The sequence below is a fragment of the Hippocampus guttulatus genome, chromosome 1 (assembly GCF_054856545.1).
Source record: "Hippocampus guttulatus isolate MCC_2025c chromosome 1, RoL_Hgut_1.0, whole genome shotgun sequence".
Lineage (NCBI taxonomy): Eukaryota > Metazoa > Chordata > Actinopteri > Syngnathiformes > Syngnathidae > Hippocampus > Hippocampus guttulatus.
This window is the reverse complement of record NC_141261.1, coordinates 18,733,463-18,749,549: the sequence shown is the minus strand read 5'-3', so window position 1 is coordinate 18,749,549 and position 16,087 is coordinate 18,733,463. Positions and strand designations below refer to the sequence as shown.

At 43.1% G+C, this 16,087-nt stretch overlaps 3 protein-coding genes and 3 non-coding genes across 6 annotated transcripts; 3 read left to right on the top strand and 3 right to left on the bottom strand.

Annotated features, from left to right (window-relative positions):
- Positions 1-42: 42 nt before the first annotated feature.
- On the bottom strand, positions 43-115 carry trnaf-gaa (transfer RNA phenylalanine (anticodon GAA)). Its single transcript has one exon. It is a non-coding gene; the product is annotated as a tRNA-Phe (tRNA).
- A 115-nt stretch (positions 116-230) lies between these two features.
- Positions 231-2,157, bottom strand: ebp (EBP cholestenol delta-isomerase). The gene is made up of 5 exons (XM_086130659.1): positions 2,016-2,157; positions 1,513-1,807; positions 913-949; positions 692-822; positions 231-605 (listed from the first exon to the last, which is right to left on the bottom strand). Exons 2-5 carry the CDS (start codon positions 1,805-1,807, stop codon positions 385-387), a joined length of 684 nt encoding a protein of 227 aa, XP_085986785.1. The 5' UTR covers positions 2,016-2,157; the 3' UTR covers positions 231-384.
- A 403-nt stretch (positions 2,158-2,560) lies between these two features.
- Positions 2,561-2,632, bottom strand: trnah-gug (transfer RNA histidin (anticodon GUG)). Its single transcript has one exon. It is a non-coding gene; the product is annotated as a tRNA-His (tRNA).
- Positions 2,633-2,937: 305 nt separating this feature from the next.
- On the top strand, positions 2,938-3,009 carry trnae-uuc (transfer RNA glutamic acid (anticodon UUC)). Its single transcript has one exon. It is a non-coding gene; the product is annotated as a tRNA-Glu (tRNA).
- A 641-nt stretch (positions 3,010-3,650) lies between these two features.
- Positions 3,651-6,446, top strand: vma22 (vacuolar ATPase assembly factor VMA22). Its single transcript, XM_086130647.1, has 5 exons — positions 3,651-3,874; positions 4,521-4,624; positions 5,283-5,389; positions 5,470-5,661; positions 6,216-6,446. The coding sequence occupies exons 1-5, from the start codon at positions 3,770-3,772 to the stop codon at positions 6,341-6,343; spliced, it is 636 nt and encodes a 211-aa protein (XP_085986773.1). The 5' UTR covers positions 3,651-3,769; the 3' UTR covers positions 6,344-6,446.
- A 1,297-nt stretch (positions 6,447-7,743) lies between these two features.
- LOC147210779 (zinc finger BED domain-containing protein 4) lies at positions 7,744-14,745 on the top strand. The gene is made up of 5 exons (XM_086116509.1): positions 7,744-8,326; positions 10,214-10,426; positions 11,647-11,906; positions 11,997-12,552; positions 13,838-14,745. The coding sequence occupies exons 1-5, from the start codon at positions 8,165-8,167 to the stop codon at positions 14,675-14,677; spliced, it is 2,031 nt and encodes a 676-aa protein (XP_085972635.1). The 5' UTR covers positions 7,744-8,164; the 3' UTR covers positions 14,678-14,745.
- Positions 14,746-16,087: the final 1,342 nt, after the last annotated feature.

Below are 16,087 nucleotides of genomic sequence, written 5' to 3'. Positions count from 1 at the left end.
GACCAGTCGAACTCGCATATGACGAAGCAAAGAGGAGCAAAATGCCGAAACCCGGGATCGAACCAGGGACCTTTAGATCTTCAGTCTAACGCTCTCCCAACTGAGCTATTTCGGCGTGTGAGTTGTTATCCTTCACCCATTTAGTTTTATCATAATATCGCAAAACATGTAACCGCGTGCGTGTGTGTATAATTGTTCATTTATTAATTCATATTTATCGTAAGTTAGACTTCACACTGTGAAAGGTTTTATTGCACATTCAGGACAATATCACACACATTTTCTCCATAGTCAACTTTTCAATCAAACAGAACGGTCTCCAAGTGTCTTTAGAGATGTTTTCCTTGCATATGTGGGAATAGGTAAAGTCACAGTCACATCGTCCTATTTTTTCTTGGACTTGTGAGACTTCCTGCCATCAGAATGTGTCTGGGCGGCTGACAGCTGTCTCCAGGCGTCCATAATGAGCACCAGTGGAATGATGATCCACAGAACGTTCAAGAACACAAAGTAGAACCAAAAGTAGATGGGATGTCCCAGCTCACTGTGAGCGTACCCCTCTCTGTGTTCTATGAAGAAGTACAGCACAGCTCCATACAGTTGACCTGGAGGAGGGTGACATCAAATGGCCGATCTAGTGCAGTACACCGGTGCAATGCAATGTAACAACTCAGTGCTTGATTTTGCTTACCAAGTGAAAGTATGAGCTGCAAGACAAATCTGTAGGGCTTGTTTGTTAAGAAGGCAAACACAGCCCAAAAGCTGAATGGTCCCCATAACCACGCAGTCACGGTCTCCATACAAACAGTAAAGTTATCAGCTCTGGGCACAGAAAAAATATATAATTTGAACACAATCAGTGAGCTGTACAAATTGTATATACATTTGATTTGTCTGCAATCATAAACTCACATTACATATCGACTGTCCCCTTTAGAATACTCCTTCCCTGGGAGAAAGATGTGAAGACATTTTTAACATGAAAATTGGACATGTTTTGTTTTTGTTTTTATTATTATTTTTTTTACAAGGCAGCGGTCAGCCGATTTAATTGGTCATTATTAACAGTCAAGGATGATCATAATCGGCCAAAAGTTTGCCAATTAAAAGTGTGAATAATGTCCATGCATCATTTGTCCACTAGGTAAAGCTCTGCCGCCACTCCATCTAATAACATTAAGCGATTTTCCTGAGATGGTGAGTGATAACTTGGTCACCAAAATTTACAAGAACAACGGCCGATTACTGTAATGTATTGCAAAACAGTCAAATGCTCCGGTTGTAAACGTTTAGTGGTTGAAAAAAGTTGCACTCAGGTGAACTTAATTTGACCTTGAAAACCTTTGGAAAAACTACTAAAACACTTGACAATTGGAGATGTGCATTCAAATGTTTAGAGATGATCAAATTTAATTCATCTTTGGTAGGTTATAAGCGCATGTTCGATTAATACTGAAAATCACCCAAAGCCCAAACTTTTTGGGGAGTCGTTAAACGTGTCTTTGTACTTACACAACTGTGACAGGAAGCTTTGGTCTCCTGGAATAGCATCATAGTAGAGAGAGAACCAGCCCTCGATAACACTGTGGATAAAACCACAAACTGCAAACCAGCACACAGCCAGACGCCTCGGTGTTCGCAGCCCGCGAGTAATCAACCAGGTGACGAGCAGAAACACCGCAGACACAGAGAAGAGAAACGTCAGGATCTCTGCCATGGATCGATCATTGGCCACGTAAGTGGGAATCAGAAGATGTCTGGGCCAGTAGGGATGAAGTGGTGCAGATGCTGAGGCGGATTCCATCATCTGTTTTGAAGAAGGGAATAATGAGCAAGTTTTGAAACTCAAAAATAGGTTGAACATCGATGTCATTCACCAGCACTGTACAGTTACACACGACTACATAAATGAATACACAACGGAGGTACAAATTAACTTCGAGCTGGTTGATTATAACGACAGAGTGGCAGACAGAAAATATGCCCCACGCTTCACGTGCATGTTTTGCCCTCACCGGTGACGAAGAGCAAAAACACAAAACTTTCGATGAAACGATCCCCTCGAAGATAACTGCCAGACACTGTACAGCATGTCTAAAAAAATCTTAAACACGGAACTCTCACGGTTGACCAATAAGACTACTTGCTTTTTTTGAGCCCATAGCGTGTGATGTCTACTGGCTCTCCAATTGGTTCGTCTTCTCGTCACATGACGTAATCGATGGAATTCACCAATGAAAAGACATCACTAAAAGGTAGCACAGACCGCACCATTGGCGCTTCTGTTCGCTCGTCTAAAAGTCTTGCTTCTGTCACTCGTTTTGATCAGATACTTGTATTAATCACAATACTAGTAACTCAAGTCAATGCAACATAAACAATTTAGATGTCTTGTCGACTTCCCCGGTGTTTCTTGTGTAAATAGACAACTAATGGTACCACGCAGAATCGACAAATGAAAATGGAGATGCTTCCGAGTTTCATGGTAACATATAAAAATAAAATAATGAATTAAAGATAAAAATGAAGTAAAGCTCACGCTCAATGACATGATGGCGCCTGCCGTGACCCGGATTCGAACCGGGGTTGCTGCGGCCACAACGCAGAGTACTAACCACTATACGATCACGGCGAGCTATTGAGCCCATAGGTATAAGTGTGAACATAGCTTTTATAAAAAAAACAAGATACTGACGCAATGGCGGCATTCGAAGTTACCACAAGACGCAAATATTTATTGCAATATTTTTCATTATATTATCCACAAGTTAATTAGCACATTATTTAATGAGGTAATTATACTTTCAAGTATATTTGTTTCTTCGTTTATTTATTGTAATTTATTAATTTCTGAATTAAACATTCACGAGCATTCCTTCGAAGCTACCCTCAAATAGTAAAGTACATTAAAACGTCTGCACTTAATGGCATCAACAGTCCCATATGGTCTAGCGGTTAGGATTCCTGGTTTTCACCCAGGCGGCCCGGGTTCGACTCCCGGTATGGGAACTAACTTTTCCCCTCCAATTACAAACAGAAATTGTCTACATATGATAAACTCATTCTGTTTAGCATTGGATTTATTATAATGAAATACTGTAATGAAACAGCAAACCTGCCGACTAAAACGAAATCATGTCTTAGTTGTAATCCTATTCGTTGGTTTCCTCTCCCTAACTATTGGATGAATTAATTTTTGTATAATTGCAATATTTTATAATCTCAAAATAGTTACACCACAATCACCACGAGTCAAACTACACACTACTCACTGCTCAGAGATCCGCATAGACAAATAACAATTGATCTGGCGCTTTTAGCGCTAAATCGTACGTCGAAGTCTCCTCCAAGGAATGTGCATTTTTCATTTAAGGCAAGAAAAATACCAACCATAGCTGGAATTATCTTTTACTGGGAAAATATAACAACGAATCATGATTGCATTTGGCCATTACAACATCATAAAATCTAATTTGCTAATGCTGTGGCTCATTCTATGAAGATATGTTAAAGTCCCGACGATTTATTGGCTTGAATTAATTTACAAGGTGGGTGTGTCACCTCCAATATGCCTGAGCAGAGCCAGAAACGTTGAGTTTCCATTGAACCCTGGTTGGAACACCACGTCGAACGTGCTGTACCACGTGATGTCGTGTCACGTGTCGCATCGCGGAAGTTTTGCTCCAGTGGAATAATTTCCCCTCTGTTTCGTGCTCTAAACAGATTCGGCCAGATTTAAAGAGAGTCCAATTTACCCAAAAAGAAAGCTATGGACGAATCGGCTCACTCATTGGATGAAAACTTGCTTGCTTTCATGGACCAGCTGGAGTTACTGGAGGAAAAACGAATTCGTCTTAACTCACTCATCGAGCAGGTAGTGACGAAGAGGCAGCGTTGTTTGTATATTATTACAAAAATTGTAAATTGCGGCCTCAATGTTGATATTATACGTGCGTACACAAAATGTTAATTTGTGTCTCCAAATTTGGACAGTCTGGTAGACAAATCGAGCGGAATTTCGCTACCAGCAGCGCGCCGTCAGGGATTGTATGATTTCTCTCTATTTTTGGCTGGGGATTAGCTACAAATACACTCTGAAAAACCTGGAATTCAAACAATGTATTTTTGAAGGAGAGGCATTTAAACATGAAAAGGTTATCTGAGAAACTTTTTTGAGAAAGTCTTTTTGTGTTTTAGCTTCCCGATACTTTATTTAGTAGCCACAAATTTGTGTTTAGTGTGAGCGCTATATGTGTATTTTGTACACTGGTTATATTGTCTGGGGCTCCTTACCTAAATGATGAATCGATTATTGAAATGCAGTAAACAGATTACTGTACATAGATGCTATCGTACAGCCAAGTTTAATTCATTAGAAATTGTGAGCAGCGTATTGTTGCTGTTTTTCTTCCTAATGTTCCCCTGCTGATGTTCAGCATCATAGGTTTGACTGTGTCGGGTTCTATTTTATTCATGTAAATCTCTTTTTATGTAATCTTACAATTTTGTGCTCTGTGCAGGGATGGTTTTTCATTTCCAAGGCGCGATATTCCATGGGAAACAAACAAGTGTCAGCTCTTCAGTATGCAAGTGAGATAAAGCCACTGGTTGGTGTTCATGTAAGGTGAGAAATCAAGCTAGGGGTCATTCCATGCCAAATCACCCAGTGGGTTGATCAAAGCAGATTTGGATTTTAATTTAACTTGCTGCACTTGTTGACACATTGATGTTAAATCACTAAATCTCACACTTTTGGTCGATAGGAGCAGGAGTTGGGAATGACGGCTCACTGATTTTTAATACGTTTGGCAAAAGGTGGTGTGCCCGTATTCCTTTGACCCCTTATATCTCAGTAACAACTGCTTAAAGGTCAAATAAAAGGTCAAGTTATTAAAATATGCATCAATCATCTAAATGAAGATTTGGATTTCTTGTTTAATTCCCTTTCCAACAATACCGTACCTGTTTTGTGAGGATTCACACAGTACTTCTTGGGGTAGAAGGGATAGAAGGAAGGTGGCCACGCCCCTTTTTGACAGCCATATTACAAATCTTTGGGTCATAGCTCCCAAACACCCTGCTCTGATGGGTCTAAATCTGACAATTACTGTTGTGCCATCATTTTCAAAAAGTACAGCAAGTTTAATTAAAATCAAAATCAGCTCGCTTACTGTTTTCAGAAGAAAAAAAATTGGGACGATTTGGCATGGAATGTCTTCAAGAATCAATGAAACCAAACCTTCCTTACCCAATCTAAAATCGATAATTACATGTGTATACAGAGCACTTGGTCATGACAACGTCAAGTTCTGCACAGATTTACCAAAGCAAAAGAATGAGTGTCATAACTCTAATGCACCTGTTGAAGACATTGGCCCAAAAGAGGAAGGTAAGACTTTGGTCCATTTGAAAATTAATGTCATTTGGAACCACCTTCAAATTGTCATATAGCATTTTCTTCATTTCCAGGTGTTAGAAGAAGAATAAAACTGAAACAGACTAGTATCGAAAAGGAGACCGTTGAAGAATTAAGTTATATAAAATCACCAGAAGACATTTCAACCTCGAAAAGTGAACCAAATCCTCAGCAAAACCCACTTCAGTGGTTTGGGATTTTGGTGCCACAATCCCTGAAACAAGCCCAGTTGTCATTCAAACAAGGTAATGGAGAGTCGAAATATTTGTTCAAATACCCGATTTTTCAAACCATAAGGTGCCCTTAAAATCCTTTGATTTTCTCCAAAAATCGACAGTGTGCCTTGTAATTTGGTGCTCCTTATGTATGTATGGTTGTCAACTTTTCAGTTTGTCATGAATTCAAATTATTTTCTATTCTTTTTCTCTTATTATTTCTATTATGTTCGCGCTCTCATTCTTCAGTACGCAAGTGAGATCAAGTTGAGTTCTCATCTTCATGCAAAAATGAGCAGACGTCTGTTTTCATCATACTGAAATTAGAACTACTTCCTGCTTCCGTGTCTAATAATCATCGAAAATGTAGTCCTACTATTCTAATGCGAGCTATTTCTGGTGCCGCGTTTCCAATGTTACGATGTGGGATAATATCATTGCGGTCTGTGGGACCGAGAAGTAAAAGTAAAGTTAAATTCCGTTCTGATTACTTTCACATTCATAAATATCTGCAAGTGCGCAGGATGACACTCCCGATGACTCATGAGCGGCACTTCTTTTGTTGTCTTCTGTTTGTTTTGCAGTCATTGAACTGTCTGCTGAGATTGCAACTCTTCAGGTGCAAATTTTAAACTCCAAGCAGGAGCTGAAGCGACGTTTTCAGGAGAAAGAGGAGAAAAGGATAAAAAAAGGGGAAACCACTGGATGCTGAAAATGATCTTTGGGTTGTTCATCTGTTTGTCTTAGATTGTCATGCTTCATTGTAAATGTGATGTAGAATGTGCTTAATAAAATCGATGGCGTACTGTGCACTACTCTCTGGAAAAAGAGTACCTGAAAAGGGTTACGACGTCCAACTGAATGGGGCGCAAAGTACAGTGGATGCCCGGGCCAACCGGATGATTTTGATGCCCCAGATAAACAGTTTGTTGGATGGAGTTGAGTTGGTTGATACCCCTCAATCCCATCTAAATGTAACCTGCAACGGGACCCTTCAATCGATGATCAGCAACAGAAATGCTCCAAAAAATGTCGCCAGGAGAGTTGCTATGGATGCCCGAGCGGTAGCCCCAACATCAGCACCCCCATGGTTTGAAACCTGAATTTGAAATGACTGTATAACCCTGGTTTAAAATTCTAATTTGAAACCATAACCCTCTCTTAAAACCCCAATTCCAAACTCCAATTTGAAACCCTAACTCTCGGTTATTGAAACTCTAAACACAGTTTAAAACCTTAATTTGATAGCACAACCCTAGTTTAAAACCTTACATTGAAACCCTCGCCCAAGTTAAAAACTCTGTAACCTTAACTCTAGGTTAAACATCGACATTCAAACCTGAACCCAAATTTTGAACTTTAAATTGTGCTTGTCCTCAAGCCCCCATGTTTGTATACCAAATGTACTACGGCGTTTTAAAATTGTATAATATTTACAGTACTAATACTATTATTTCTACAGTATAAGCATTATGACATTTTCCAATACATTATTCATTTCAATGTATTCAAATCGCAGTGATTCTCCAAGTGCGGTATGCCACTAGCGGTGCTTGGGTTTCATCTCGTGGTACACAAAAGAATCACTGCCTAGGTCTTTTTTTTTCTTTTATACTTGTACAATACGTTTGCATTGAATGATTCAGGGCTGCTTGTTTTAAAACAAAGTATAATATTTACATAATATGTGCGATACATTTTAACATTTTCATTATTGAAGTACAGTTTTATTTGCTTTCCTAGATTTTCGCGCTGTGTTCATAGCGTGAATTTTACGGACTCCAGTAATATACTTTGGGAGTGTACTTCGATCGCCCTGTATTTTTTTTAACTGTTAATGATTGGTATAAAAATTGATAGAATGGCTATAATATCCATCCATCCATCCATTTTCCGAACCGCTTGATCCTCACTAGGGTCGCGGGGGGTGCTGGAGCCTATCCCAGCCGTCTTCGGGCAGTAGGCGGGGGACACCCTGATATATTATGGTTTATATAATACGAATGATAGGCGACTTTCAGAATGAGCACAACAGAGCGCACATTCAACGCGGACGCTTATAATAATTGTTATGTTGGTCCGCGTGCCATCCAAGCAGCATCCGGAAATGAAACTCTGGCTCTTGCGTGCACTTCCTGGTCCGGGCTCACGCGCACACGCGCAAAATCACTGTAGTGTCGTCTGGACTCCTGCCTCCGAACGGCGGATGTATCCTCAACTGTTGTTTTCCTGCTGACATCCGCAATCGCCTGTGTTTGCTTTCCGCTCGTGTAAGCCACCCATCACCGCAATTTGTGCCCTTTTGTGCACCTTCCTCTTCTTTCCTTCGTCGTCTCCCTTATAATTTTTTTTAAATTTGTGTGACCGGGGGTCGGGGAAGTAAACACGAAGACCAGTGCCCATGAAAGTCAGCGAGGAAGGACCGATACGTCGCCCTCATCATCACCACCATCACCATCACCACCATCACCATCATCATCATCATCATCATTGTCCTTGCTCGTGATTTCTGATCGGGTGCAGGCGAGAGCTAATGTTTGCGCCCATGGCGTCCATTTCGAAGGTGTCTATTTTGGATTACTTTAATATTGTGTTCGAGGGGGAGAATGGCAAAATCGAATCCAACTGCAAAGCGTGTGGCACGAGAATCCAAGCGAAGCGCAGCGTCACGTCCAACTTCGTCACGCATCTTAAGGTAATTCCCCCCAAACGCTATGAGAATGAATAATAGCCATGTCGTATGTGGGTCATTCCAGAATTGGAGGGCATTTACTCCCCACCTCCCCAGGGGCGTAGCTGTCATTTTGCAAGTGGGGACGGCGAATTGTTTTCAGCCAACTTTTAAAATCCTCTCGCATTCAACTGCTCCTGTCCATAGACGCATAAGAAATAAATTGCATTTTAAGCAAAAACTAGGCATTTGCAGACATTCACTTGGATTTTGGAAAACATCGATGAACATGATCAACATTTTTGCCACACTATTTCCCAAGATTTTATGAGTGTCAGGTCTCAGTTTGAAATCTGAGAATCTCCTGAAACCCTCCAAAATCTCAACATGTTAGACAAAGGTCAACAAAACAATCTTTTTCATAAACAGAATCAGTGTTTGTGAACATATAAACATGCTAATTAATAGCACTGGTCAGCAATAAATTTTAATCAGACTTGGGTTTATGTGTCCCTAAAAGTATTTTTGATGCTAATTTTAAAAAACGTATTTACTGGGGGGGGGGGGGGGGGGGTCCTCACTCATCAGGTTTTTGGTACATATTAAATTTTTGTTTTTCAGTTTGACCTATCAAAGCTTGCGCAATTCCAATTTTACCACGTGCTGTAGTTTATAGCTATGCCATTTGCAAAATAATTCCAACTGTTGCTGAACCTAACTCTCTCTCTTCACCTTTTTCAGCACCGTTTGTGTTCAAGTATGTTTTGCTCTTAAAGGTAACAACACTGCTATATAGATGCTAATTGTTAGCCCATGTTCCAATGGATTATCCCATTGTGTGGTCGCATTAAGCTTGTGGAGGCTTGTATGTAGTTGTTTTAGAAGATGCACAACATGTCTTTGTTTTACGCTGAGTTTGACAGTAAACTTTAGCTGTGAGTGGTGACAAACAGCATGAAGCCTCTCTTCTCAAGAATATTTATTAATTCTAACTACCAAACTACTGATTGTCGTGAAATGAGTTAAATCACAGGTGTCAAACTCAGGTCCTGGAGGGCTGCTGTCCTGCATGTTTTCCAAGTCTCCCTGTTGCAACACACCTGATTCAAATGAACAGGTTCAATATCAGGCTTGCGCAGAGCTTGCTGATGATCTGATCATTTGAATCAGGTGTGTTGCAACAGGGAGACTTTGAAAACATGCAGGACAGTGGCCCTCCAGGACCTGAGTTTGACACCTATGAGTTAAGTCATCTGCCACCATACAACACATCTCTAATTTGTGCTTGCACATCAAAGCAAAACAAACTAACTAAAAAAATATGCCCATGGACAACTCGTATCTCTAAAACCTCTCTCACTCATATCTACAACAGGTTCGTGTCAAACACATCAAAATAAATTAAAGACAAATTAAAAGGTTTCATAAAATATATGTTACCCAAGAGCACAGGTGTCAAAGTCAAGGCCCGGGGGCCAAATCCGGCCTGCCACATCATTTTATGTGGCCCGCGAAAGCAAATCATGTGTCAACTTCCTTGACCCTTGCTTGAATCTGTACCGTAATCTTAAATTGTCATATGTGACAAATAGCTGTGACATTGTTTTTTCTTTTATGTGTACAAGTAATAATACGATGTGAGGATTAAACATTTATTCGGTTTCACTGTCGTAACGGCCCTCTGAGGGAAGACGTAGTTCCAAAGTGGCCAGCGACAAAATAAGAGTTTGACACCCCTGCTTAGAGGAATCCGATTGCATGGTGGCTTATTACCTGTATTTCTTGATTCAGAAAAACAACAACAACACCTGAAACAAAAATGTTGGCACTTAAAAATTGTCCTCTGATTCTGGAATGGCACATGTGTGGAAGTGGCGTTAATACAGTAAAACGGTTGTGGCTCCCATTCAGCGCAAGCACCAGGCCATGTATGATGACTTTGTCAAAAGAAAGGACATGAAGAGAGAAGGCTACCCCTCTGCACCCATGCACACTTTGACGACCAATGGAGGGAATTCCCGCTTCACTCTCCCTGTGGGCATGGGAGTGGGAGCAGGTGCTGGAGGGATTGGAGTCCGCGAGGGAGGAGGAGTGAGCAAGTTTGACAAGCACGATCCACGTCAGGTGAGAGAGCCGATCTTTGCATGTCATCACATATGGAGTCGGCAGCCTGACTATTTTGTAGCTCAAACATGTAGTTGTGCGTATGCACAAGATGCGAGATCAGGCATGTCCACCTGCGGGCCTGGAGGGCCCCTGTCCTGCCTGTTTTCCAGCTCTCCCAGCTGCAACATCCCCGATTCAGATGATCAGCTCAACAGCCAGCTCTGAAGCAGCATTAGAACGATCCTGATTATTCAAAAATCAGATGTGTTGCTCCTGGGACAGCTGGAAAACAGGCAGGACAGCGGCCCTTGAGGACCGACTTTGGACACTCCTGTGCTCGATGAAGTAGCATTCTTTGTCCCAGGTGGTAGGAGCGGTGGCATTTGAGAGTAAGAGAATTGCCGAAGAGAATGGACTGATAAGTTCAGAGAAAGTCCGAAGTGTAAAAAGTACAGTCTAACTCTCATTGAATTAACTCAAGAAAGATGTCTAACAACCACATTTAATCAAGAAGAGAGGTAAATATGATTACAAAGATGGTGATGGTTAAAAACGAAGCGGTGGACTGCAGATGCGGGGTCCGATATTAACAGTGGCCCGTGGCGCCCGCGCTACATTCTGGCGTGCATTATCCAATGGTAGGCCTATTGGCTTTATATAGAATGTTGATTTTGTTTTTTTGGGGTGTTTTTTGTGGCTGCCTTGATTGCCCACTGATGCTATGTACTGATGCATGTTGCCCACTAAGACGGTTCTCTACATGATTCACTTGTAGAAGAACATACTGTGTATAATTTTGAAATTTGTTAATTATTGTTTTACTTTGTAAATTACATTATCTATGTATTGCGGAGTGGAGCATATGCATTTTTTTAAGCAGCTATCTTGCTTGCCTGTACTTGTGTTCATTTGGGCTGCTGAGGTTACACACTTCGTTTTTTCATTCAAAAGTAGGCAAACATGTATAATTATACATTTCGTTAAGTATTGTTTCAATCACATCTATATCCTGGGGAGTGCAGAGTGTGTTTACTGTCGTGCGATGTTGCCACGAAATCTACATTTCGTCAAGCGTTGTTTCAAATCGGGGCCAGTGTGGGTTCTGTCAGGGCCACCACAATTTGGCTTGTTGGGCCACCGCCCAAATTGGGTTAATGTCGGACCCTGAGATAGCAGAGCCCAGGGCCCAACGGAAGCCTCGCAAATAACTGCCCTTTTGATCATGATTATAACCACAGGTCTTGATAAGCGAGGCGATCGCAAAGATGATCGTACGCGATCTGCAGCCAGTCTCCATGGTGGAAAACGGTGGCTTCAGAGTACTGCTTCAGCTCCTGGAGCCACGCTACACACCGGATCCCCAGTACTACATCCAGAACCAGCTCCTCCCAGCCTACACTTACCAGGCCCAGGTGACTATCCGTCAGGCCCTGGCTTCAGCACATGCCCTCAGCCTCAGCCTGGATGTCTGGAGGGCCTCATCCGCAGCCACGTTAGGGTAAGGATTGCGAACAAACAAACAATAGTGGCATACTAGCACAGTGATCATTGGTTTTCTAGGCTTATGGGCTGACCTCTCATTCTTTAGTTACCTTGGTGTCACCTGCCACTTTCTGTCATTGGAATGGCAGATGAGCTCAGCTCTCTTGGCGTGCCTGCCCCTCAGTGGGAATCGGATTCTTTCAGATTTTGAAGAAGTGTGTCACTCTCACGGCGTGTCCGGAAGAGCCTTCCGTGTTGTGTCTGACCCGCTTCTGGCCACGACTACTGTGAAGCCATGCTGTCTACCCGGTTTCTGCCAAGAGGAGGATGAGGAAGACGACGCAGAAAGGTGGAACGTTGCCGCGGGAGGCATTAGGAATGGACACGCGGGAGACGAAGCTTGGGAGGACTCGTGGGATCGGGATCTTGGCGTTTGTCGTGTGGACTGCTTCTCTCGCTCTCTTAGCCATTGTGTCAGAGAGGCGTTACGTTCTTGTACGCAGCTCTCTTCTGTGCTGGCCAAAGCTGGCCGCTTCTACAGCTACATTACAACAGTGGTTCCACCAGAGAAATTGAGTCAGGTGTTTGATGGACCTGGCTTGGAGATCGGGGCCCTGGGAAATGCTTCGCGACTGATTCGAGACTGGGCTACCCAGCTTAAGGTATATCTGAGCTCACTAATTGCTGTTAGAGTAACCCCCTTCTTAACTTTTTAACTCTTAATGCTAATTGTTCAATTTCCTATCTGGAACTCATGCATTCATTTGAAATGCGATCTATGAAAAGACTACGGAGCGCCACAGACACGGATGCGCCAACACACTCACCCAGACTCAAAAGCAGACTTGCCAATATCACATGCCACATTTACATGGTCAGATGATCACTTCTACAACATTCCAAGGAAATCACAATGTCCAGTCACAGATAAGCTATTTTTTAGAACAGGTACGCACGTACGTACTCGTGCAGTCGTTGGCACAATGTTGGTGACCCCTGCTCGAGGAAGTGGAGTTCACTTCCTAAACACTTTCAGACGCAAAAACCAAATTGTTCCTGGATTTCTGGAACTCATGCCTGCGATACCAGACACTTGTATTAGTCTAAACCAGGGGTGCCCAAACCTTTTGCATCAAAGATCTACTTTTCGATCAACTAACCTCCCGGGATCTACCCTTACCGGCACGCACGCACGCACGCACGCACGCACTATGATGAGAAACAGCCTGAAACTGAGGCATGCGATGCACTTTTGCAGCCTGTTAACTGTCGTAGCTCACACGTACCGTTTTAAAGTGCTTCCCTGGGCCCCCCTAGATTCCTATTCTTTGCCCGTGCCCTCGGTGAATTGTACACAAAGCAAACTCTGAATGAGAATAATGACGATAAAAGATAGAGCGCAACAGCGCTGATCACAAGCTGCAATTGCAGACTGCTGAGCGCTAACAACTTCCGGTGACGTAATCACGCGCCATCGTAAATTCAAGATTTAACTGCTTTATTTTATTTTTTAAATATTTATTTTGTGAAAATGAGACTGATAGGATGATTAGGGTGCAGCGTACATTAACACAAAAAATATATATTACTAACATGTACAAAGACACACAAATGGTTGTTTGTTTTTTTTCCTCCTCGACACTCCTCGGATCTACTTGGGACCTGTCTTCGATCTACCGGTAGATCAGGATCCACGTAATGGGCATCCCTGGTCTAAATGCAATGTCCTCTTGCAGCACAATTGAGGGATTAATTCTACTGATGTTGAATTATATTAACGCAAGCTAGCCGAGAAAGACAAAAGATCAAATGAACACGTTCTGCTCTTAGAATGTTTTGTTCTATTATTCATAAGCAGTTAAATCGTACAGGGGATGTTGAGGTCCATGGACTCAAATGCCGTATCGGGAAGTTGTCGTCTTATGGTGTGTCTGTGTTGGGATGCAGGTGCTTCGTCGACTGTTGGAGTCTGTGGAGGTCTTGGAGGAGATGAGTGGTCCTGGGGAAATGGTGCTCGGTGTTACGGAGACGGCGCTGCTGAGGGAACTCACTGACACTCTGGAGCCCTTCATGGAAGCCTGGGACATGGTGCGTGGGGAACGACAGGCAGAAACCCAGACTGACACACAGACAGACAGACATGTGTCCATTAGCCTGGCACTCCCCTGCGTGCTGGGCTTACGCAAGCATCTTTCTGAGACGTCAACCCCCAATTGTCCTTCTCTCATGGCCAGCCTCAGCCAGGCCGCAGAGCGTCGTCTCGCCCCGATCCTGGAAGACCCCCTCTACATCACCGCCACCACCCTCGACCCCCAATTCAAACTCACATGGAGCAGTGACCCTGAATGGCACAGACAAGTTCTTGTCAAAGAATTATCCAAATACTCGGCAGACTCCAACACAGAACAACTTCCTCATTCCTACACGTCTCCAGCCCCGGCGCCGTCGCCCGTGTCGCCGCTGGCTCGGCCCTGCAAACTGTTCTCTTTCATCAAACAGAGACCCGTGACACAGGCCAAGAGCCTGGAGCAGGAGCTAGCCATCTACTTGAGAGAAGAACCCACGGATGAAGAGGCTTGGCATTACTGGCGACGTAAAGCTATTGACTTCCCGCTTCTCGCCCAGGTGGCCAAGAGGGCGTTGACCATACCCGCTTGCAGCACCGTGGTAGAAAGCATCTTCAGCAAGGCCCAACGCTGTCTGCGGCCCGAGAGAGGACGACTCTTACCAAAGAACCTGGAGACACTTATCTACCTCAAAGCCAATTACAGATTATTGTGGACTTAGTCTCATTGTTTGCAGCCTTATACAAAATGTCACACCACATGCTAAGGAATAAAGGGAACTACTTGTTATTTGACTTTGCCTGACCTTGTCTCCACATATCCATACTATCTTTATCCAACCGTTCCCCCGAGACATTTAATCCACTGGTTCCATTAAAACTATTTTGTATAAGACTTCTAGTTGCTGATATACATTAACAAAAAAAGTTCATGTATTAGATTTTTTTAAAATGCCGAACTGACGATGCATCAACCACTAACACCAATATTTTTCATCTCTGTGTATGCCTCATCACAAGCACTTAATAAATGACCTTGACTTGTTATTGTAAATTAATGAACAATGTGTAGGCATCATATTATTAGACACAAAGCTTCTGACTGATTTCCAGTTCTGACTAAATTTGGACAAAATGCAGGCAAATGCAGGGATGGTGCATCTTTGAAGGGTGTGCAGTGTTTTGGGGTCTTGGGTTTGAAGTGTCTTCGGTACTATGGCACAGGTGTTAAACTCCGGTCCGCGAGGGCCGCTTTCTGCATGTTTTCCATCTCTCCCTGCTGCAAAACAGCTGATTCAAATGATCAACGCATCAGCAAGCTCTTCGGGAGCCTGATAATGATCCTGATGATGGAGGAAAACGTGCAGGATAACGGCCCTCGAGGACCGGAGCTTGACGCCTGTGTTTGAATGTCTAAGAGGTGTCATTGCTTGAAGGGTTTTAAGGTGGCACTGGCGCTCGCGTCGGCATAGGTTCTTGTACATGAGGTGTCAGATTCTCGGGTGTAAGGTGCCATTGGTCCAGTGGCGTAAGGTGAAGTTGGGTCTAAAATGTATTGTTTTGTTGGGCCTCGGGTGTAAGGTACAGATGGCTGTTTGGGGTTCTATGCAGAACGTATTTATATTTTATTCAAATCCTTTCCCTCCAGTATGACATCACTCGAGTTCCAAATGTAGTTCCTAATATCGGCGATCATTATTCTTTTGCCCATCCCTTTGGTGTGTTGTGGATTGTTTATGCAGCTTGACAATTCTCTCCTGCTCGCTCTCTCTCTCACCCCACCCCCCCTTCCCTTTTTCCACACACCACTGTGACGGCTCATCCATTTGCGTTAGACCAGCCGGCTCCTATTGGTAATTGCCTCTCAAATGAATTACTTGGCTGAGAGAGAGGCTGCAGGACGGGAGGAAATTGTAATTGAACGCCCCTGCTCACTCCGCCTCATGCCAAGTGATTACATCTGCAGTGCAGAGAGACACGTACAGGGGCAGTTACAAAACCAATTCTTCCCCTCCCCCACGCAACGGACCATATTGATGGGAGCGTGATTTCATGGATTGAATGGACACGACACAGGCACATGCAGGCTGGGCCACCCTGAATGCTCCCTTTGCTATTTATAAGACAGAGAG